General features: G+C 42.6%; 1 protein-coding gene across 1 annotated transcript in view; it reads right to left on the minus strand.

Moving 5' to 3' along the window:
- Positions 1–282: 282 nt before the first annotated feature.
- RANBP9 (RAN binding protein 9) overlaps positions 283–25,642 on the minus strand; it is a 58,249-nt gene continuing 32,889 nt past the window's right edge. Inside the window, exons 3-14 of the mRNA XM_044293133.1 lie at positions 19,796–19,848; positions 18,225–18,392; positions 17,824–17,846; positions 14,748–14,923; positions 13,660–13,772; positions 11,994–12,102; positions 10,582–10,673; positions 9,316–9,463; positions 6,383–6,504; positions 4,087–4,238; positions 3,130–3,241; positions 283–1,233 (exon numbers count right to left, since the gene is read on the minus strand). Of these exons, the coding sequence (XP_044149068.1) occupies positions 1,103–1,233; positions 3,130–3,241; positions 4,087–4,238; positions 6,383–6,504; positions 9,316–9,463; positions 10,582–10,673; positions 11,994–12,102; positions 13,660–13,772; positions 14,748–14,923; positions 17,824–17,846; positions 18,225–18,392; positions 19,796–19,848 (1,399 nt within the window). The 3' untranslated portion in view covers positions 283–1,102. The remainder of the gene's footprint in view (positions 1,234–3,129; positions 3,242–4,086; positions 4,239–6,382; positions 6,505–9,315; positions 9,464–10,581; positions 10,674–11,993; positions 12,103–13,659; positions 13,773–14,747; positions 14,924–17,823; positions 17,847–18,224; positions 18,393–19,795; positions 19,849–25,642) is intronic.

Below are 25,642 nucleotides of genomic sequence, written 5' to 3' on the forward strand. Positions count from 1 at the left end.
CTTCTAGGGCTAGCTTAACTGAATGTAATGATACTTTTTACTTAGCTCGATCCATTGCGTCATTCTGGAGAAAAGGTACTTTCAAACCATATGCAAACGAGCAGTTAAGTGCACCAAGGGCGGGCCCAAGCCACTCTGTGCACTCTTGCTCCTAATGCTTCCTCTGCCAGCCCCTCCCTCTCCTTCTTGATTGGCAGGGTGAAGCACAGGAGGAAGGGTGCACAGAGTGGCTTGGGTCCGCCCTCAGTGCACATAGCTGCTCATTTGCATATGGATTAAAAGTACTTTTTTTCTCCAGATTAAGTGAAAAGGTATCATTACATTTAGCGGAGCTAGACCTACAGGGTCTTCTGCCTGGTGAATTTTCTGATGATAGACTCCCTTTAAAAAGAGAAAACAACACCCCTTTTGGGGCATTTCAAGTTTCATGACAGAGATGGCAAACTCTGCAGTCTGAACTGTATGTCATTATCCTTAACGGTGCCCTCTGTGAGAAAACAGAAGCAGATTGATGTCTACACATGAGACATGCCACACACAACCTAGACGAGATATTACATATGTCCTGTGATCTCGGTCACAGTGCGTGCAGGCTCAAGATATACAGTCTGACCAGCAACAATCTGGAGGCCATGAACTGTGCAAATAAAGAAGAAAGAAAGAAAAGACGGTGCAGCCGGTAATCACAAGGATTCTTGCAGCACGGCATTTAAGTGTCTATAATGCATTCCAAAATAAAAATAATTATAATTAAAAAAAACACACAGGACTGCGGCAAGCAAGCTGCTTGGCTGTTAGCGTCGCCCTGCGATTTGTTGTCCACTGTACCTCACGTATTGTAAGAGGATTAACACAGATTAATATAGTCAAATCAAATTATTGCTGGTATGGCAAACCAGAATTACGTAGCAACATCCTCTTAAAACTGAATGAAATAATAAGAATAAAAAAAAAAAAGGCTATTTAAAGTCAAATGATAGGGACGTGCTTGTTACAAAACGTAATAAATGAAACAAACGAGTTCCAAGTATCTAGAGCTGGTCTATGTGTCTTACAGTATCTCCATACTGCATGTAGTCTCCCAACTTCTTCTACTGCATAGCTAATGTAAGTAATCACTCAGCCTGGCAAACGCGCAGGAGCCGATGCCCGAGTGGGCCATCATCTCTAAACACTGCGCAGCTTGCTCTAAAGCCAGGGACAGGGGAGGCTGCTTTGGCAGGTTGTGAATATCTGTAGAATGAAACACAGAAAATATGGTTAGGAACTTACCAGACCACTGACAACAAGATACTCCATTGGGCTACAGTTGTCCGAGACAACTTATTACAAAGCAAACCAATTATTTCCTAATTTCCACCCCCTATGTACCTGCCTCACTTCAGCAAATTGCATTTATTATGTAGAGAAAGTTAATACCAGGCACTTACCAATGTATTGTGGTGGCTGAATTCATTCTTCCATCACATTATACTCTGCTTGTTTCCATGGTTACGACCACCCTGCAATCCAGCAGTGGTGGCCGTGCTTGCACACTACAGAAAAAAGCACCAGCCTACATGCGCTCCCCAAAGTCCCAGCCACCAGAGAGGCGGGTGCTTTTTCCTATAGTGTGCAAGCATGACCACTGCTGCTGGATTGCAGGGTGGTCTCTAACCATGGAAACGAGCAGTGTATAACGTGATGGAAAAATTAATCCAGCCAGCAAAGGAGGCAATATGGACAATCACAATACATTAGTAAGTGCCTTTAACTTTCTCTACAGTACATAATAAATGCCACTTGCTGAATTGACACAATCCCTTTAACCGTATGGTGAGTGACATGCTTTTTAGGGTCCATTCACACGTCCATATGATGAGCCCACCATGGCTTATGCTACAGATGAGCGACACATTTTGCCTAAATTGCCAAATCGGCAGAATCCAGTGGGATTCAGCTGCTACTTTTGAAATTTGCCGAAAGCTAATTGGAGACCTGGCAATTTCTTATACAAATCATGTTGCAATTCATGGACTAGATTCATTGAAACCTGAATGGAGCAGAAAAATGTTCTCCTGATACAAGCTCTAAAATGTGAACGGAAATATGGCACATTCCAGTCATCAGGAAAGGCTGGGGTAAAAGAATGGCTGCTTGTGTGGATGAACATGCAACCCCCCTCACTGCTCAAAACGCGCATACACAGACAATGTTGCATTGAATTTGGCAGAATTCCCAGAATGTTTCTATGGTGACCAAAGCCGGGACATGACAGACTACTGCATAAAAATATCAGGCTTTGTGCTCAAAATCTGTGCAGTGTCTAATGGGCGATGGCAATAGCCAAGGTTACTTTCACACTTGTGGCAGGACGGATCCGACAGGCTGTTCACTCTGTCAGATCCGTCCTGCCGCTCCCTCCCCATTGACTATAATGGGGACGGAGGCGGAGCTCCAGCGCAGCACGGCAGTGCGCGGCGAGAGGCCACCAGACTAAAAAGTCGGATACGCAGGACTTTTAGTCCGGCGGCCTCTCACCATGCGTCAATAAGGACAGAGCAGCGGTCCGGCGGCACGGCGAAATAGCGGCAGGACGGATCCGACAGGGTGAACAGTCTGTCGGGTCTGTCCTGCTGCTAGTGTGAAAGTGCCTCACATGCCAATCTTAGTGAAAAGCCCTGCAGAACATGATTTGCCAGATTTATTAAGAGGCAGTCTCCGCACATATCACCAGAAAATCTAATTGAATTATAATGAATCTGTTGGGTCGCGGCAGGCCACATGTCTCCCACAAGCCCTAATCACTTTTCTCACCACTTTTTACACTTTTAGTAAGTCACAAATCATGCCACAAATATGGTGTGCACAATAATCGGAAACTTTTTTATTTTTTTTTATGAATGTTTTTGATGAATCTTCCCTTTCATTTAACATTTTTGGTAACAAAGAAGGGAAAGAACGTTCTAAAATTTACCTGTACCCCTTCACATCCTCTCCCATCCCCTGGTTGAACTTGAAGGCTATGTCTGTTTCAGTTGTGCTAGCTATGTAACCCAATGAATTAAGGTTGTACAAGCAGGTACAATACAGTGATCCAGAAATGGTGGGAAAGTGCCCTTACTGGTCTGTTAACAAAGCACTTCTTACCTAGTATTGCACTATTAAGAGATGAGCACACATGTTCCCTCTGTATAGGATCAAGCTGGTAACCAACTGGGCTGCTCCAGGGGTCAGAGTATGCAAGTAAACTAAATGCGTCCTGTGTAAAGGAAGAAAAGTACAAGACAGAAATTTAAGAATGAATTGTAGATTAGTAGGAGATAAAACAATTATAGCATGTACAAAGAGAACCATAGCAAAACCACCAGTGATAAAGCAGCTTCCTCCCAATATACAATATATTACCTATTATCAGATAATATTATTATAATAATTTTAAAACTATTCAGACTAGTCAAGCAGCAATACTGTAGCCACTATAGGGTAAACTGATCAATATTGCAAAATCTATGAGATCCAACGTATTTGACGCATTATAAGACACTTGGGGGGAAATGGCAGTCCATCTTAAAAAGTCAATAATAATGAGCTCTTTCCCTTATGGAAGTGCTTGTTAGTACAGTGGGACAGATGGATACAGCGCCACTGGTGCTGGCTTTACTCACCACTCCCTGGTCGGTCAGCAATGCAGTCTGCTGTGTCCCAACTGCCTACAGGGTCAGGACGTATTTGCAGCAGAAGAGGCAAGTTATTTTAATTTTTTTAACTGATCTGACATCTGATTAACATTGAGGTCTGATCTGCAGTCTGATAAACATTGGAAGGGGGGGTAGTCTGATCTAAGGTATAATTAACATTGGTGGGTCTGATCTGAGGTCTGATGAAAATGTTTTTCTTTCTTATATCCTCTCTCTAGTTGTGTCTTATAAAGCGAAAAATACAGTAAATGACCCAATGTCTACCAATAATCAGAATCAATATCAGCTCCACACAGCCCTGTGTGACTAACTAAACCTCCTGAAATGGAGAGGATCACAGAAGTACAACCTTCAATCATGAGTGGAAGGACAGAGAGAAGAGATCTTTATTTAGGCAGTGATATACCTTCAGCATATTTTTGTTAGTTGCATTTTTTCCACGTTCTTTCCTTAGTTGCTCGCTCATGGCTTGTAGTTCTCTCCCAAAACATATCATCCTCTCAACGGCAGCCTGGCTTCCTCCACACAGTTGGCGTCTTACCTGAGTTGAATCTACCTCTGTCAAAAAGGAAAGAAGGAAAGTTACAATAGGGCATCACTAATGTGATGCCTGAAAGCTTACTGGTAACTAGGAAGCAAACACTATGGGATGGGCCAAAACGAGAAAACTTTTAGAGCCTGTTGACTGTTCATTCCTCAGCAATAGAATGCTATACAGACATTAACACAAAACAAAAAAAACGGTAGGTGGCAGAAGCAGCAAATGTGAGCCCATTGGCTACCTATTTCTCTAGTCCTGGCCTAAAAATGCCCTATGCGAATGAGACAAGGCAACCTTAATATGACTTTCAAGAAAATAATAAGCATTCTTAACACTAGGCCAGGAGTTAAAGGGGTTCCCCAATTGACTTCTAGTTGCCCAATGTACTGCCATAGATCCTATTTGGAAAAGGTGAGAAAAGATAAAGTGCAAAGTTGAGATATGCCACCCATGACCTCGGTTAAAGTAAAGGAATCCATGGATGGCCCATTGATTTTAACAGGCACTGTGTAATCATTCATGACCTTACAGTGTAAACCGGGAGAAACCAATGCTTGCTTCAGCTAAAGTAACTGCTGGAGTCACGAGTAACAGGACCCCCTGCAACCACAACAGTGGTTTTATGAAAATTAGTCCTTTTTAGGGGGCATGCACACTACTGTATCCGTTTTGCAGTCCACTAGTCCTATGGCAGCCACTAACTTCCCAGGGAGTCGCCCCAGACACTAATATCCCTCCGCTGTGAGTCCCTGTGAAAAGCGCATTGTAAATGCGCGTCATTGTCATTAATCGCGGATCCACAAAGTACAGATACGGTCTGTGTGCATCCCACACTTTTTGCAGGCCCCATTTTTAAAAAAGTGCCTATTCTTGTGAGCAAAATGGACAAGAATAGAGTTTGTTCATGACATCTGTGCGCTCACTGCATTGTTTGAGGCCCCGTAGAAATGAAACTATCATATACAAACATAAAACTATCCTCAGGCTTTCTGGCAATATCCTGTAGCAAATACGGATGTAAATCCACAGCAATGGCTGAATGTGCTACAATGCATATAGACTTAGTAGGCCTATAAAGCCAAGTTCAGTTGTACTGGAAATTTTTAACAGCAAAGTTGTCAAGGCTTAAAAACCACATTGTAAAATCCATGCTGATTTTTTCCACCACATGAGGGTTTTTATAAAATCCTAGTTTAGGCGAGGAGGCCTCATTAAATAATCAGCACCAAGTCCAACATGTCTACATATCGCTTATAGGTTAACTGGAAACAGGAAAAGTCACTGTCTTTTCAGACAATTTCATTTCTTATAGAGAATGGCGTAACTAGCAAATTTCTAAATCACTTAATTTAAACAATATGCCCGAATCCACCTTAAAATGCTGAATAGTGATGGTCACTAGGGGCCTCACTTCCACTTAACTTACAGTCCACTGCCCGTTGTCAGGCAAGATCAGTCACTGGTAAGAGACTCTGAATACGGCTGAGAGGAAGTAGGGGAGTGTCAGAGCTAGCCGAGATCCTGAGCCGATAAAATAACTGCTTCTACACTGCTTCTCAAGACAACAGGAGCCTCCTGCCTTTCTGTAAGTGTGATTTCCCCCTCCTTATCTGTGCTATGAGCTCCGGAGCTAAAAACAAACATAATGGGAAGTAAAGGAAGTAGGGTCACTGCATACAGTGTTGGCAGAAGGGAGACATCTTTTGCTTCTGAGTGAAATGTATCTATCTGTGCAGCCCACAACAGAGAACAATATGGCTGAAAAACATTAGGGAAGCCCAAAACAGACCTGCTCCGTCATAGTTATGATTGTACAAAAAAACACATTATGCAAATTATTATTTTTTAAACTCAGGTACGCTTTAAGATATGTACCATTAGCATTACAATTTATTAAAGTCTCATTCTAAAAGCTTATACTAAATATTCTTCCTCATTCCCTTGTGTATGGCCTTCTTTATATTTAAATTAGCCATGGGCTTAAAATGATAGACAACGTGAAGAAGAATTTGTATGAGCCCCACATGTACTCTGTGCGTACAGGCACTGAGTATGTGAACTGCTTCCAATTAACAATTGTACCTATATACATACACACACCTTATGTGTCCTTGTCAGATCTATTTCTAATATTTGTAAGAAAAGAAGTATTAGAGCAAACCCATTTCAGTGTCACATTCTTCCAATTCATTGTCATGCTTTGTGCTGCCATTGAGAAATCCATTAGATGACGCGGCGGCAAAGCCGTTGGAATAGTGATCAGTCTCCATCTCTACATCATTACTGAAGTTAAAGAAAAGAAAGAGAAAAAATACTTTGTCTTAATATCATCTCACAAAGTCTTATGTTCACTTGTAAATGCAATGGAATCAGGGCACTAAATATTTGAAAGGGGTTCTCCGGGCTTTTAACATTGATGACCTGTCCGACACCCGGCACCCCCGCCGATCAGCTGTTTGAAGAGGAGGCGCGCGCCGTCTCTTCACTGTTTACCTTCCCGCCGTCTCCTCTGCAGCGGTGAGCAGGTGTTATTACACCTAACCGTCCCATTCATTTCAATGGGACAGATCGTTCCCATACACTTGATCGGCTGGGTTGCCGGGTGTCGGACCCCCGCCGATCTGATATTGATGACCTATCCTGAGGATAGGTCATGAATATTAAAAGCCCGGAGAACCCCTTTAAATCAATACAAAAGATCCATGAAGAAATGATCTGGTTCACAGCCGCATCTAATCAATGACCTGATAATGAGGTTATCCAAAGCCAGCAAAAGACTTATCAAGAATCCTTGCCAATTCGAATGTAACTTTTATATTCATTTAGAAAAAATGACTTTACAGGGGCAATATTGCCTGATAATTAAGGCTATTTTCACACGTTGCAGTTTTGCTAATTACTCCCCCCCCCCCCCCCCCAAAAAAAAATAAAAAAAAAATAAAAAATTATATATTATATATTATATATATATATATATATATATATATATATATATATATATATATATATATATATATATATATATATATATATAATAAAAATATAAATAAATCAGAACCACAGTGTCAGGACTTACCATCCATGTGGTGAACAACATTAGGCTCCGCTTCGCTTATAAGAAAGTAGCCTTTGCCATGTGAACCCCAGCCCAGGTACCATAGGTGAACCAGTTGAGTTCATTTTTGTGAAAGATAAAAGCAGCATAACCCGAACCCTTCCGGCTCGCATTTACTGATGTCAGTGCACCTACACACTGTTGTAACGTGCGCCTACATCTGGAACAAACTCGAGCAATTTGGCAATCCTTGACAAATCCTCTGCACCTAGCTCAGCAAGGGGTGTGGCTTAATGTAAACAGGGTGTGGTCTAAGGGTGCATTTACACGACCGTATGTATTTTGCAGTCTGCAAAAAATATGGGTGACGTCCATATTCTCTCTCTTTTGCGGGGCCGCGGGACGGACACATGGATGCGGACAGCACACAGAGTGCTGTCCGCATTTTCGAGGACCCACTGAAATGAAAGGGTCCGCATCCAATCCACAAAAAATGCCAACCAAAAATACGGTCATGTGAATGGGGACTAAGGGACACAAAATTTGGTCTCATAGTAAGCCAACCAATAGTTGGTATAGAGTTAGACAAAAGTATCCCTGCACCACATGTATCATCCAGCCTGAGCCGCTGCGATAGTAACAGTCTGTAAGGCTGAAAGAAGACATATCATATGGTTCAGCCTGATATCCTGCAAAGTTGATCCATGGGAAGGTAGAAGCAAATTTTCCTCATTTTAGGGGAAAATGATCAATAACCCTTCTCCAGAATTCTAGCAACTATAACTGTAACCTGATAAATCTGGTGCAGGTCTAGACAGCCTGTCTACACTTACACCATCTACAGGTTTGGTAAATCTGTCTCAATGTCTGGCTATCAGATCTACCTTCTGGTCTCCTGTGTGGCCATAGAGGCAAATAAAATAATTTCATCTACAGCAGTACAAGAATTGGTTCTGTTAATAGATATCGGTTTGCATCATTTTCAGCTATTTGTGATAAATGCTACAATTTTTTGTTGTGTACCTGTCCCACACTAAATTGATACAATACTATAAAAATAAGGTAGTTAAATGTATCAAATGCGGAGAGAAGGAGTAGACGATGTCCATACGTTATGGAAATGTCGGTACATACAAAAATTCTGGGGAGAGGTGTTGACTCAAATAATGGGATTATATAATATTGAGATCCTCCATAGTTTTGTAATGTGTGTGCTGATATATGTAATGTAAGCAAAAATAATGATGGCAAGGGGACAAGAGATCGTAGGGAAACTATTGTTCAAGGCAAGGAGATGTGTAATGAGGGACTGGATTAAACAAATAGCCCCTTCAGTTGAAATGTGGGAAAGAATGGTAAAATGTTCAATTTCCTGTGAAAAAAAAACAGCACAAAGATCCCCCCAATTTAATAATGTTCCTTTTTTGGGGGGGAGGGCGAGTTGTTAGACTGAATGTATTAGAAGGGAGGTGGGGATTTGGGTTGATAAACATATTCTATTGATTTTTTATAATGTATACCAAAAAAAAAACAAAAAAAAACGATGAATCGTGGAAAAGGGATTTTTTTTTATTAAGTATAAAATGGCTGCAATTTTAGATTTGATTCAATAAAGATTAATGTGAAAAAAAATGCTACAATATTATAGAATTATTTTTTTGTCGGAGAAAAAACTTCCTATTAACCAAAGATTAGTAGAAATCTAAATGGCTGCGTGTACATAAAAAGCAAACAGAACACGTATATTATCTGTCAGACAGGCACCATGGGCAGCGTTTGATTTGTGTGAACAGATTTACAATGGTTAATGAAGTATCTGTGGGTTTGTAATGGACCTGCTGTATCAGACTAATGTCAGCACTCTCACTGGGAGCCTCAGCCGGAGCTGTAACGGCACGATCATTATGGTTCTCCTTGCCGCAGTGAGAGACGAGTCACAGGGCAGGCTGCTCTGCCGTCGCTGCACAGATTCAAGCTGACAGATCTCGGGAGACGCTTGCCATCAGATAGACTGCTTACTCGAAGCATGAGCGCCGTACCTGGTGTAGCTGTTAATTTGCTGTGACATAGTCATGTTTATACTGTTCAGTTCTGTTACATTAAGGCTGGAAGGCTGGTGTTTACTACGACTGTGGGACTGGTGGCTTTTGTTTGATATTACACCATTACTGCAATTGCTATCCGAACCTGAGGAGAGAAAGAGAAGGCTGTAAGTGCTGTATACAGGGGGTAAGGGCTCACGCACACAACAGTGTTTTGCATCCACGTCCAATCCGCATTTTTTTGCATCTTGCACACAGACCCATTCATTTCATGGGTCTGCAGAGAAAAAAAACAAAAAAAACGGACAGCCCACGGATATCATACCCATGCTGCCCGCATGTCCTATTCTTGTCTGTATTGTGGATGAAAATATTCAGTTCTAGTGACAGGTATGAGAAAAATGCAGATTGCACATGGAAGGTATCTATATTTAGTCGATCCGTAGTTTGCACAATGCAGTACGGAAATGGTTGTGTACATAAGGCTTAATACAGTATAAGAGATATCCAGCACATAGACTGAACTTATGGTGAACCCTTAAAAGAGTTCTTTGGGAATTATTTAAAATGGCCACCAACAAACTGTCCTAGGATGAGAGCAGGAGCAGTTGCCACCAGGTGCAGAACTGCCTAGCATGGCGAGGCCTCACTACACTCTTGCATTTGCATATACTACATATTGGTTAGTGTTCCTGTCAGGCTGCTCAGCCATGAGGACATAGCGTAGGCAGGATCACATCATTACCATCTATTGTACAGCAGTGTAGTGTGTAGTAAGTCCTCCACAGGCAGCTCTGTAAGAGGTGGTAACCAGTCCTCATATTTTAGGACAGGTCGCTGGCAGCCATTTTAAAAGCAAAGTAGAGATCCACCATGATTTCTAGGAATTTATTGACTGATTTTTTTAAACCTTTTACCACAATCACAATAAAGTGGTAGCAAAAAATATTTTAATATGATTCATGCAGTTTTTCCAAGGACATTTCCAAGGACTTCAGACAAAGCTGCATTCAGAATTATTTTGCTTTCCTATTACCAAAGAGCAGTGCATGTGCCCGACAGCAAATTGCAGAGAGAGAGAGAGAGAGAGAGAGAGAGAGAGAGAGAGAGAGAGAGAGAGAGAGATCGAGAGAGATCGAGAGAGATCGAGAGAGAGCATTAAACAGAGGCATCTCTTTTGGTAAAAGTCCATCTGCAGTCCACAGGAAGTCTTTGTGAAGTTGTTTGTGCATAGCCTTATTACTGGATCTCCCAATGGCCTACCTGAATAACTGTCTTGTGACTTAGGACTGCGACCTCCCAGGCATCTCACTTCACTGTCTGTTCCATTCACCATTTCTATGAATTGCCTAACTCTGAAAAGAAAATTATTTCATGACGGAGCATACATCAATACACGAACACAACATTATGACTAAACGACCATTCTTGGGTTTCAGATTTGACTCCGGTCCATATTCTTGTGGTCCAAAATAAACAAAATAACTGACTTTACGACAGCCTCGATGAAACGTGGCCATGGTGGAAAAAACAGTGTTGTCACCTAGTCAGTAGTCATACAGTTGTCAGAAATTTTTAAGGTCCTAGCTGTCGGCTTTATATCAACAAGTCCCGCTCTCCAAATTTTTTCACACAGGTTCAGTGTGCTTTGGGATTTGGTTTTAGCTGGTCACTTGGCTAATGTCATTTACATGTGAAACCCATTTAATGCGTGCCGTGATCACATACGGTCTGTGTTAGGAACTTAAATTAAAGTGATTTTTCCATAAAGAGAGTAATGACCAATCCTCAGGATAGTTCATGAATATCAGATCGGTCAAGGTCAGACTCCCAGCACCTCTGTCCATCAGCGGTTGGAAGAGGCGAGCACAGCTGTCTCTTCCCAAGGGCTCATTCACACAGCCGTTGTTTGGCCGTTCCGTGCATTTGGGGCCGCAATTTGCAGTCCCCAATGCACGGGCACCATCCGTGCAGCTGCCGCAATGGATTCAAACCCATTTAACTTGAATGGGTCCATGATCTGTCAGCGCCGAAAAAAAAATATAGAACATGTTCTATTTTTTTTGTGGTGCAGAGGCACGGACAGAAATGCCACGGAAGCACTTCGTAGTGCTTCCGTGCCTCCGTTCCGCACCGACATTCCAGATTGCGGCCCCATTCAAGTTAATGGGTCCGCAACTGTGATGTGGGGTGCACATATTGCAGCTCGCACAGAGCGAGTCCGCAATGTGCGAGCATCGTCTGAACAACGGCCATGTGAATGAGCCCTTAGACCGTGACATCACGTTTATTACAGTGAACGCGCCTGGTCTGCACAGCCACTATAAAACATACAGAGCTGTGCATCGTTTGCTGAGAGCACTCACCAGAGCGCTGTGACCTCATTAAACAGCTGATTGGCAGACCGCCACCACTCTCATATTGAAGACCTATCGTGCAGATAGGTCATCAGTATTCTACTTCTGGAAAACCCCTTTAAGCCATAATGATTTAAAGGGGTAGTCTCCCTTCCTTGTGAATCATCACTCTTGTCCATTGGACATGACAGGCGTTACACAGTAAGTGTACGGAGCAGACCTGTAATAGCTGACAGAGCCCATGGAAAACAGTGCAGTTGTAACATACATACAACCCTAGTTAAGAGATATAGATTACAGAATGCAATGGACACTCACTTTAAGGTAAAGAAAAGATTAGGGTTCCTTTCTAGCAGGTTGGGGTATAACTGCTGTGTGGTTTCAATAGCTTCGCCCATTCTTCCTGCCAGCACCAATTTCTGAATCCCTTTTAAATAAGCACATAATAAGTCAATTTACAGACAAATACAGAAAATACCAACAGTGCCACAGTAGCATGACATATAGCATGATACACTTAACTTTTTTGTATTCGGACCGGGAACAAAGCCTAGTTAAAGAGGACCTTTCATGCATTTTTTTGTTTGTTTAATTAAAGGGATTCCGTCACCTCTTTTTACCCTATAGAGATGCAGATGCCGCTAGCATGTCCGCAATATACCTGTCCCATATGAGTGGTTTTATTGAGTGTAAAACATATATATATATATATATATATATATATATATATATATATATAGGAAAAGAATGGGCAGCACTCCGAGAAATAAAAATAGCAAAAAAAAAAAAAAAAGATATTTACCCCAATGGAGCATGCAACATTTCGGCTCTAAACAGGAGCCTTCCTCAAGGCTTGAGGAAGGCTCCTGTTTAGAGCCGAAACATCGCATGCTCCATTGGGGTAAATAAAGTTTTTTTGCTATTTTTATTTCTCGGAGTGCTGCCCATCCTTTTCCTATTTTGTATTTATTGGATTGGCTTTAATCCATTTTGGGCCAGTTGCACCCACTATTTTATACCAGGGACGGTGCTGCCACTGTTTTTCATATATATATATATATATATGTATATATGTGTAAATCAGCCTGGTAAGGAACCAAAAGGGGCTGTACTAAGCGTTCTGGAGCCCAGCCACGTCCCCCTGTGAAGGAGCCCAGCACCGCCTGTAACCAGCAATCTCCTCCTTGCTCACGAAGTCAGATCACCGTAATCTCGCAGTGCGCGAGCTCGCGCATGGCAGTTCCTTCCCTGAGGCTGATTGGACAGCTCACAGCCAGGGAGAAGGAGACGCCCCCTGAGAAACACAGCCGTCGCCTCCTCCCTGTACCAATGGCTATTGATTAGCATACAGGGCCCCAAAACGAAGCGGGGGCACAGCACTGCAATGGAGGAGCGGATCATCAAATAAAATACCAAGGTGACATCTCCTAATTAGAGATGAGCGAACCTCTGTTTTAAGTTCGGCGTCTAAAGTTCGGGTTTGGATTAGCGGAGAATCCCGATCTGGAACCGGATATGGATTCCGACTTCCGTTGTGGTCCGTGGTAGCGGAATCGAAAATGGCCGATTATTGATTCCGCTACCACGGACCACAACGGAAGTCGGAATCCATATCCGGTTCCAGATCGGGATTCTCCGCTAATCCAAACCCGAACTTTAGACGCCGAACTTAAAACAGAAGTTCGCTCATCTCTACTCCTAATCATAAGCTACAGCCTGAGGTATTGATTTAATAAAATATAAAGTGGTGAAACGTCCTCTTTAATAAATATCTGTCTTTCTGATGAATGTACTGCTGTCTATTGTACGATGTCAGTCACATCACAGGAGCCCATAATACAATATGGCTGATTCTCCAGGTAAAATGCAGATATAGCCTGATCATGTGTGCACGCAGGAATACTGAACACAGATCTGTACTTGTGCTATGGCCTTGTGTAAAAGCAAGAAGCATGCTACTGTCTTAAAGCAATACACATCTTACTCTGTCTGTTTTTAATGGAGGCCAGTTCTTCCTGCACAGTCTGGTCTGTAGACTTGGCAAAAGCCTCTGCTGTGGAACAGTAGCCATGATGTACAAGATAAGAAGACACCATCCTAAATAGGAGTAAGACAGGAGCACTATTAGAACACGAGTACAGAGAAATGGCCTTTTTACAACACTGCTGCTCGGCAGCCTTTCCTTTTCTGTAACTAAGGGCTGAGGGCACCAATGGATTATCTGACCAATCATTGCTCACATGGCAGTTATACACACCAACTATCGGTCTGATTGGACAGAAATTGGTCAGATAATCTGTTGGTGTAATACAGCACTAAGGTTTAGTTTTTTTTTGCCAAAGCCAAGAGTAGATTCTCCATCCTGCTGAAACAAATACTGTACTTGGCTCAAAAACGGCATAAAAAACTGTGGGGTCATCTACAAACAGATATACGCCACTTTTGACATATATCAGTCGCAGATTGCGGCGCAAAAGGTTATTTAGAGAAGTAACTCTTCTCTTCCTCCCTGAGGAGGCACTGGGGCACGCTTCCATCTGAAAGAAAGAACTAAACTGCCTCTTAAGGACTCTGTGATTGAGCCAAGCCATTGGAGCTTTTACCACAGCTGGACCTTCGAAGGAACAGACCCTGGGAGAAACTCAGGTAGGAGTGAACTATATCACGAACCAACTGCACCATTCGTGTAAGGGAATATTGGATGTGGTGGAATCTTAGAAGGAGCTAATTAAAAGATTTATATTTGATAGCTTGCGTAGAAACAAAGCTTGTGCTCATACAATATTCTTTCCTACTGATTTCCAGGAAAGCTTGTGCTCATACAATATTCTTTCCTACTGATTTCCAGGAAAGCTTGTGCTCATAAACAGTGGAAAAGCAAGGTAAAGCATGTAGGAGGGACACATCAATAGAAGTTTGAGCCTCTGATAAGACAAAAGCCTTCCTCAGTTTCTCTGGAACTGTCGGTAAGCTGGCGTCACTTATCATAACCTTGCGCCAAGTGATCACAGACACAAAGCAGTCAAAACTGAAGGGAATGAACATCAGGTCAGCAATATCCAAACTCCTTACCTCTGTATTATAGACTGCCAATCACCAGCAACAGGGAACCTCTCAATCTGCGCCTGAATTTTAGTTCTCCACTCTCGGATGTAGTCTTCTATGTCAAAAACAAAAGGACTCTGCCCAAAATTTGCATCAACCACTTCTCCAGGAGTCTGCAGTCCAACTGTTGGATACAGGTTGGGCTGAATAAAAAGACAAAATTTGTTTAGATGTGGGCGCCATACTCTACATTTCAAAGAGATTCAGTAAAGGAGGGTGCCAATACAACTCCAGATCAATTGGTGATGTGGCCACCGCACATAAAATTATGGAGGTCATTTATTAAGACCGGCTATTTTTTGGTTGATCTAAAATAGCAGGTGACTCTTTTCCTTGCTTGTGCCCTATTGTGCAGACATACCTACATGTGATTTTTAATCTGTTAATTACATGGTGCTAACATTCTGTAGCTCTAGAAACTTGCTCAAAAAGGAATAAAGCTACAAATATACTTTTTCACAAAGTAAATTCATTTTGCGCAATCCACCTGCCTACACCTTAAAGATGCAAAAACATTTCCACTACCAAACAATTTAGGATAAGTACACAGTTAGGAATTTATCATGTGATCTGTTTTTTAAAGGGAACCTGTCACCAGGATTTTGGCCATAGAGCTGGGGACATGGGCTGCTAGATGGCCGCTAGCACATCTGCAATACCCAGTCCCCATAGCTCTCTGTGCTTTTATTGTGTTAAAAAACCGTTTTGATACATATGCAAATGAACCTCATATGTGTCCTGTATCCGGAGATGAGTCCAGCGGAAAGGAGCCCAGCACCACCCGCGTGCTCCGAATCTCCTCCTTGCTGGCTGACGTCACAGAGCTGGAGCGCCGAAATCTCGCGATGCGCGAGCTAGCACATGCACAGTGTCGGCATCATGTTCATTCCCTGTGCTGGCATCAGCACAGGGAATGAACTACGCACGCGCTAGCTCGCGCGGCGCGAGGTTTCGGCGCTCCAGCTCTGTGACGTCAGCCAGCAAGGAGGAGATTCGGAGGACGCGGGGCGGTGCTGGGCTCCTTTCCGCTGGACTCATCTCCGGATACAGGACACATATGAGGTTCATTTGCATATGGATCAAAACGTTTTTTTAACACAATAAAAGCACAGAGCTATGGGGACTGGGTATTGCGGATGTGCTAGCGGCCATCTAGCAGCCCATGTCCCCAGCTCTATGGCCAAAATCCTGGTGACAGGTTCCCTTTAAGTCATTTTGGATGGAGGCAATGTTGCCATTATTTGTGACAAATTTAACAAGGTTGCAGGTGATAAGTTTGTCGCATCTTTGAAAAAGTTGCTTCAAGTTTCACACCACCTCCCTTACCAGAATCAGACTGCGCAAAAGAATGTGACGTTTTCAAGTCGCAATTAGTACAAGTGTCTACATCCTGGTCAGGCATCAAGCCATGCTAACTTTTTACTCCATATTCACGGCACAAATGGTTAATAAAAGTGCCACATGGCAAACAAGGTGCAAGTTTCATAATAAATGTGGGCTATAGTGCTTAAATGGGTTGTCCCATGTCGGTCATTCCTGGCAGAGGTGGGAACAACAAAAGTAAGCGCAGGGTAAATATGTGAGCGGCCGACTTTTCGCTGTTTCTGTAAATCCCATAGCAGTGACCAAGAGCTACACAAATAGCACAGCAAGCTACACCGTTTACATCCTGGAGGGCTGACTGCTTGGCCATAACCATAACTTTGCCTCCCCGGGGGAAACGCTTCGTCTACTTTCACACTTGCGTTTTGGCTTTCCGTTTGCGAGATCCGTTCAGGGCTCTCACCATCGGTCCAAAACGGATCAGTTTACATTCTAATGCATTCTGAATGCAAAAGGATCCACTTAGAATGCATCAGTTCAGTCTCCGTTCCGCTTCGGAGACGGACATCAAAGCGGTGCTTGCAGCGTTTGGTTGTCCGTCTGATGAAACTGAGCCAAATGGATCCGTCCTGGCACACGATGTAAGTCAATGGGGACAGATTCGTTTTCACTGACAATAGAAAACTGATCCGTCTTCCATTGACCTTTAATGGTGTTCAAGATGGACCCGTCTTGGCTATGTTAAAGATAATACAAATGGATCAGTTTTGTGCGGATCAGTCATGGACGGATTCATTCAGGTAATACAACCATCTGCATCCGTTCTTAACGGATCCGTTTGTATTATCTTTAACATACCCAAGACGGATTAGTCTTGAACACCATTGAAAGTCAATGGAGGACAGATCAGTTTTCTATTGTGCCAGATTGTGTCATAGAAGACGGATCCATCCCCATGGACTTACATTGTGTGTCAGACTCAGAACGGATCCGTTGGCATCAGTTTCATCAGACGGACACCAAAACGCGTTTTGGTGTCCGTCTCCAAAGAGGAATGGAGACTGAACTGATGTATTCTGAGCGGATCCTTTTCCATTCAGAATACATTAGAATGCAAACTGATCCGTTTTGGACTGCTTGTGAGAGCCCTGAATAGATCTCACAAACGGAAAGCCAAAACGAGAGTGTGAAAGTTGACTTATCTGAACGGATCAGTCCATGACAGATCCGCACAAAACGAGAGTGTGAAAGTAGTCTTACTGTGGGTTTTCCTATTCGTTTAAAGGGGGCAGTCCGAAATATCCCCCAATGCAGGAAGTATAATAAAAAATAAGGTATACTAACACATTTCATCCCTCGAAGTTTCCAACATTGCTGCTCTGATCATTGCAGCCATGTCATTTTCTTGGTTACAGCCATGATGTGACCACATCTCTCGGACACTGCTGCAGCCAACCATTGGCCTCAGTGGTGTATGTCACATAGTGTACACGTCATGGCTGCAGCCAAACAAAGCAGAGAACTAGAGCAGCGGTACTGAATAAAATAAGTGAGTATAGATATTTTTGACTATTTTATTACTTACTATTTTATAATTGCTGCATCGGGGGGAGACATTTTAATAACCTGGACAACACCTTTAATAACTAAATAGAAATGGTACAGTGAACATAACCCCAACTAGTATAGGGTTAGAGAATTTTACGGGAATAAAGCTTACCGGAAGATCTGTGAACGCAATACCTGTGCAAGGAAAAGATAAAAACACATTGGTAAGGTACGTTCTTTTATAGCATATATTAGCATATCAACAATGACTTTCGCAAATATCATTTGCAAGCCTGAATTATATGAATCCTTCCTTGTGGCTCCTGCAAAATCCCCTGGAAAATATAAATACCACCGCCCTCTAACGCAGCCAATAGTCAGAGCAGTGTCGAGATCTGCCCTGAATACACACAGGTTTACAGTCAAAGAATGAGGGATTGGATGGATGGTGGCATAATGAGAGCATTCTTCCTCTGAAGACTGACATTAGAAGTCACTGAATGGTTTCTATTCACAGGCCTCCTAAAATTATCTTCCTATATCACACGTAGCACAAACGTAACAGTTTATTACCTAGGCTGTGGCCATTTTTTGTATAGAAGCATGTATTGTCGATCAGGTTAACACAGCATCCAATGACATCGCCAGTTGTAAAAGTCGGGCCATATGGCTGGCCAGTTCCAGAGGAGCAAAACGAATGTCCATCATCTCCGTGATATCCATAAGAATGTTTATCCCAACCTTTTTGTTGCCAATGCGGAAAGCAAAAAATTAATTAATAAATAATAAAAAACAACAAACAAAAAAATAAAATAAAAAAAAACACCACAACAACAAAAAATTTGATCAAAGGCGATGTCAAAGTTATTTTTATTGATGACCTATCCTCAGGATAGGCCATCAATATCGGATCGGCGGGGGTCCGACACCCCTGCCGATCAACTGGTTGAAGAGAAGGTGCGTGCCGTGCCATCGCTGCCTTCTCTTCACCGTTTACCTGCTCGCCGTCGCAACAGCGGTGGGCAGGTGTAACTACAAGTAAGCCACTTGAACAGGTACGAGCTGTCCCATTAAAATAAATGGAATGGCTTCTTGAATTACAACTACCCACTGCTGCTGCGACAGCGAGCATGTAAACAATGAAGAAAAGGCAGCGCTGGCACGGCGCAAGCCTTCTCTTCAACCAGCTGATTGGCAGGGGTGCCAGGTATTGGAACCCTGCCCATCTGATATTGATGACCTATCCTATTGGACAACGTCTTTAATACTTCCCAATAACAAAGAGGATCTACTGGTATAACGCACAGTATGCGTTTCCTTCTGCAGACAACGGCAACATGACTGTACTGCACACGTGCCAACACTGTGGTACTGTGTAAGTGCAGACCACATAACTTAACTCAAAAGAGAACTGAATTAGGCCTCTTTCACGCGACCGTTTTTTTTCCCCCGTTTATGGGCAGTTTTTTGCATTCCGTATACGGAACCATTTATTTCAATGCTTCTGCAAAAAAAACTGAATGTACCGTATTTCATATGCATTCCATTTCTGTATTTCCGTTCAAAGATAGAACATGGCCTATTATTGCCCGCAAATCACATTCCGTGGCTCCATTCAAGTCAACGGGTCCGCAAAAAAATAAAAAAACACACAAAAAAAAACGGAACACATACGGAGATGCATTCGTACGTATTCCGCATCCGTTCTTGCGGAACCATCTATTGAAAATTTTATGCCCAGCTCAATTACTGTAATTACCGTATATGCCATATGGAAAAAAAGGAACGGAAAAACAGAACGGAAAAACAGGACAAACGGACCAACCTATCCGTGAAAAACGGACCGCAAAACACTGAAAAAGCCATACGGTCGTGTGAAAGAGGCCTTAACATGCTAAAATAAGATCATTAAAGCCAGGGATTTATCATTTTACTGCTTATATTTTCAAGACCTCTGTTTGAAATTCCCTCTGTGCCGGAACATTACACTGAATACTCAGTACTATTCTGAGTGCCATTTTATGTCTGAGCAACATGTTACATAGCACCAAGAAATAGAAATTCATATTTTAGAAGTTTCAGTCATGATCTGCTTGCAGAGTACCAGCTACTCAAACAAAGAAGTGTCACGGTACAGGCCTTACCTGGGAGTCTGTTCAGATTGACACCCTGTGTGGATAGCCCAATGCCCATATAACTGTAAAGGAGAGGTACAAAGAAATAAATATAAAAATCTGGTTAATTTTGAACGAAATCATTGAAAATAAGGCTACTTTCACATCTGCGTTGTGCTGTGCAGTTTGGAGATCCAGCATGGGGTCTTAAAACCGCAGAACATCTCTCCAGTTTTGTGCCCATTCATTGTCAATGTGGACAAAACTGAACAAACCAGTACGGAGTGCTCCAGAATGCATTTCGTTCCAGTTTGTTGCATTCCCATGCCAGTTTGTTGCATTCCCATGCCAGACTCAAAACCGCTGCAGGCAGCATTTTTGTGTGCAGCAAGGGAAACTGAACATGCTGGATCCGGCACCAAAAACCATGCAAGTCAATGGTGCCAGATACGTTTTTTTCGGACACAAAGCCCCCCCACAGATTCGGTGCCCATTAACCTGCAATGGTTTTAGTGCCATATCCGGATTATTCATTTTTCATACAATACAACCGGATCCGTTCTGAACAGATGCAGCCAGTTGCAATTATTATTGCTGTGGTGTTGAGATCCCATGCCAGATCTCAAAACCGGACAGCAAAATCACAGATGTTAAAACAGCCTTAGGCCGAATGCACACGGCCGCGTTCCGTGGCCGAGAGCGGTCCTTGGTATGCCGGGCTAGATTCCTGTTCAGAGCAGGAGCGCACAGCGTCACTGGTTGCTATGACGCTGTGCGCTTCAGGTCGCCGCTGCACTACAGTAATACACTATACGAGTGTATTACTGTAGTGCAGCGGCGGCATGAAGCACACGGCATCATAGCAACCAATGACGCCGTGCGCTCCTGCTCTGAACAGGAATCCAGCCCGGTATACCACGGACTACTCTCGTCCGCGGAACACGGCCTTATAGAAAAAAAAGATTCCACACCAACCAAAGCACTCATGAGAACTACTGTCTAAAACCCTCGTAGTGGAGTAGAGCTTTCCTTTAAGACATGCTACATAAGGGTACTTTCACACTTGAGGCAGAGGATTCCGGCAGGCAGTCAGATCTGGGAATCCGCACGCAAACGGATGGCATTTGTCAGACAGATCCGGATGCGGATCCATCTGACAAATGCATTGAAATACCGGATCAGTCTCTCTGGGCAGACTAGATGGGCCAAATGGTTCTTATCTGCCGACACATTCTATGTTTCTGGTGTCATCCGGAAAAACGGATCCGGCATTTATTTTTTTCAAAGATTTAAAAGGCCTGCACATGTGTGGACCGGAAGAACGGATCCGTCAATGCGGCAATTTTAATGCCGGATCCGGCACTAATACATTTCAATGGATACGGCAAGTGTTCAGGATTTTTGGCCGGGGAGAAAAATGCAGCATGCTGCGGTGTTTTCTCCGGCCAAAAAACGTAAGAGGGACTGAACTGATGACATCCTGATGCATCCTAAGTGGATTGCTCTTCATTCAGAATGCATTAGGATAAAACTGATCAGTTTTCTTCGGGTATTGAGCCCCTAGGACGGAACTCAATACCGGAAAAGAAAAACACTAGTGTGAAAGTACCCTAAAAGAATCAACAGTATGAAAAGTTAACTACAATGAACTCTGCGGCACAGAATAAAACCAGAAGATAGGCAGCTGCAACTTCAAGGTTTTCTTATCTGTGCAACTACTTGGCATTCAACTAATGCATCTAAAATAAAAAAATAAGCACCTTTGCACATAGTCTTGGTAATAGATTATATATATATATATATATATATATATATATATATATATATATATATATATATATATATATATATATATATATATATAGAGAGAGAGATATACAGGTCCTTCTCAAAAAATTAGCATATTGTGATAAAGTTCATTATTTTCTGTAATGTACTGATAAACATTAGACTTTCATATATTTTAGATTCATTACACACCAACTGAAGTAGTTCAAGCCTTTTATTGTTTTAATATTGATGATTTTGGCATACAGCTCATGAAAACCCAAAATTCCTATCTAAAAAAATTAGCATATTTCATCCGACCAATAAAAGAAAAGTGTTTTTAATACAAAAAAAGTCAACCTTCAAATAATTATGTTCAGTTATGCACTCAATACTTGGTCGGGAATCCTTTGGCAGAAATTACTGCTTCAATGCGGCGTGGCATGGAGGCAATCAGCCTGTGGCACTGCTGAGGTGTTATGGAGGCCCAGGATGCTTCGATAGCGGCCTTAAGCTCATCCAGAGTGTTGGGTCTTGCGTCTCTCAACTTTCTCTTCCCAATATCCCACAGATTCTCTATGGGGTTCAGGTCAGGAGAGTTGGCAGGCCAATTGAGCACAGTAATACCATGGTCAGTAAACCATTTACCAGTGGTTTTTGCACTGTGAGCAGGTGCCAGGTCGTGCTGAAAAATGAAATCTTCATCTCCATAAAGCTTTTCATCAGATGGAAGCATGAAGTGCTCCAAAATCTCCTGATAGCTAGCTGCATTGACCCTGCCCTTGATAAAACACAGTGGACCAACACCAGCAGCTGACATGGCACCCCAGACCATCACTGACTGTGGGTACTTGACACTGGACTTCAGGCATTTTGGCATTTCCCTCTCCCCAGTCTTCCTCCAGACTCTGGCACCTTGATTTCCGAATGACATGCAACAGTCCAGTGCTGCTTCTCTGTAGCCCAGGTCAGGCGCTTCTGCCGCTGTTTCTGGTTCAAAATTGGCTTGACCTGGGGAATGCGGCACCTGTAGCCCATTTCCTGCACACGCCTGTACACGGTGGCTCTGGATGTTTCTACTCCAGACTCAGTCCACTGCTTCCGCAGGTCCCCCAAGGTCTGGAATCGGTCCTTCTCCACAATCTTCCTCAGGGTCCGATCACCTCTTCTCGTTGTGCAGCGTTTTCTGCCACACTTTTTCCTTCCCACAGACTTCCCACTGAGGTGCCTTGATACAGCACTCTGGGAACAGCCTATTCGTTCAGAAATTTCTTTCTGTGTCTTACCCTCTTGCTTGAGGGTGTCAATGATGGCCTTCTGGACAGCAGTCAGGTCGGCAGTCTTACCCATGATTGCGGTTTTGAGTAATGAACCAGGCTGGGAGTTTTTAAAAGCCTCAGGAATCTTTTGCAGGTGTTTAGAGTTAATTAGTTGATTCAGATGATTAGGTTAATAGCTCGTTTAGAGAACCTTTTCATGATATGCTAATTTTTTGAGATAGCAATTTTGGGTTTTCATGAGCTGTATGCCAAAATCATCAATATTAAAACAATAAAAGGCTTGAACTACTTCAGTTGGTGTGTAATGAATCTAAAATATATGAAAGTCTAATGTTTATCAGTACATTACAGAAAATAATGAACTTTATCACAATATGCTAATTTTTTTAGAAGGACCTGTATATATATATATATCTCTATCTATCTATATATATATATATATATATATATATATATATATATATATATATATATATATATCTCTATCTATATATATATATATATATATATATATATATATATCTATCCTATGGTTTTGTGTTGTCATTTCCTATACAGACCTGCAGATTATACATATTCTGTGTAGTCTGATCCTGCCGTCATGTGTCACTCTGTTCCATCTGTCCCCTCTCCTTGCTAACCTAAATACAGTAGAGGGGACAGATGGAGTGGAGCAACACGTGACGGCAGGATCAGACTACACAGGGCTGGTCTGTAGTCTGTTGCCATGGAGACACATAGATCTGCTAAATATACAAAACTGTAGAACATTAAAAATAAGCAGCTATTTTAGATGCATAAAGCAATTTTTTTTAAAAATATTGAAAAAAGGTGTACAACTCCTTTAAAAGGGTTGTCCTATAATTGGCATTTATGGCGATAAATGTCTGATCGCTGGGGCCCCCACTGATCACTAGAATGGGGGCCGGGGGCAGTCTGCAGCAGTTTTAATGGAGCAGACTTTACATTTTAATAGAAGTAAAACTGGACATTTAGTCAGAATGTGAAACGTGGCGGCCCCAGGGTGGCATACATATCTAGAGGAACGCAGCCAGGTCATTATCAGGGTGACAGTGCAACTCTGTTTCTGGCTCCTAGTGATAGGCACATAGCACAGAGCCTAGTTATTACCTGGAGTGCCCGCAGACACAAGTACTGCCTAATCTAAAGTTTATGTGCTAGAAAACAGTTTATAGCCACACAGCAATCATTTCTACCGGCTTCTTAGACCAGATTTACAGCTGAAAATGAATAGTGTTACCCATCTAGCTGATGTGCTACCACCATGGATTAACCTTGGCCATACTTACCCTGTTGTAGGTAATAGTGCCCTCCACCCCCTCATATTAATTCCTTTATTCTCTGTCTCTATTGTTTGTTCAACCAGCTTAGGGCTGTCCTTTAGGGTCCACTCACACGTCCGTATGTGTTTTGTGGATCAGCAAGACACAGACACCGGCAGTGTGCGTTCCGCATTTTGCGGACCGCACATCGCCGGCACTCTATAGAAAATGCCTTTTCTTGTCCCCAATTGCGGGCAAGAATAGGCATGTTCTATTTTTCTGCGGAACGGAAGTGCGGATCTGGAAGTGCGGCTCTCGACAGCACATTTCGGCCCCATTAAAAATGAATGGGTCCGCACCTGTTGATGCTGACCCATTTTGCGGACGTGTGAATGGACCCTAAAGAGAGACTTTACTGGAGGTGATCCATGGTACAGACACTTGTTGTCAACACACCATGGGAATGCAATATGCAAAGAGGAGGTCTCCCACGGAAAGGGAACCATCTCACTAACTTTACCATATGGAAGTGGTCCCATAGGAGTCAAAATACAACTTTTTAACACGCCTTGGGACATGACAAGCCACAAAAAGTTGGTCTGTTTAAAGGGCTTGTACATATTGATGAACTATCCTCGGGTATAGGTGATCAATATGTGATCGCTGGGTTCGACTCCCAGCACCCCCACCAATCAGCGGCACTGGTACGAGCACCACTTCCTCTTCAAGATTACACTGCTCATCCTCTCGGAGGCGCAGTGTAATTACAAGCACTTGAAGGGGACCAGCACTTGTAATTACATTGCGCTGCCGCTGCAAGCGAGAAAACATGTAGTGTAATCTTGAAGAGGAAGCAGTGTTCGTACAAGCGCGGCCTCCTCCTCAAACTGCTTATCGGTGGGGATGCCTGGGGTCGGACCCCCAACGATCAGATATTAATCACCTATCCTGAGGATGTGTCATCAGTACGTACTGGCTGCACAACTGCTTTAATTCTACAATTCAATATAGAAAACCCCAGTTCTGCTTCATATCTGATTGTTCCCTGTTCACCCTAGGATCTGGGGGTTTATTAAGAACATATTTTTCTACTGTACTTTCCCCAATTCTGTACTGTTTTTTTACGTGTTATTATCACTTTTTTTCCTTGTATACTTATTGAAATACTACTGTATAAAAGAAAAAAAAATAAAGTGTAAAGATTATACTGATATGCTACTATTTTTTGGAATCTCCACACCCCTGCCACATTCTTCAGCCTTAAAGGGGTTGTCTCACTTCTGAAAATGGCATTTATCTTGTAGATAAAATTAATACAAGGGACTTACTAATGTATTAGGATTGTCCATATTGCCTCCTTTGCTGGCTGGATTCATTTTTCCATCACATTATACACTGCTCATAACCAGGGGTTTACGACCACCCTGCAATCCATTAAAAGGGGGTTGTGCTTGCACACTATAGAAAAAAAAAAAAAGTGTCGGTCTATGCGCATTCCCACCAGAGAGGCTGGCACTTTCCCTATATTGTGCAAGCACGGCCACCAC

The sequence above is a fragment of the Bufo gargarizans genome, chromosome 5 (genome assembly GCF_014858855.1).
Source record: "Bufo gargarizans isolate SCDJY-AF-19 chromosome 5, ASM1485885v1, whole genome shotgun sequence".
Classification (NCBI taxonomy): Eukaryota; Metazoa; Chordata; class Amphibia; order Anura; family Bufonidae; genus Bufo; species Bufo gargarizans.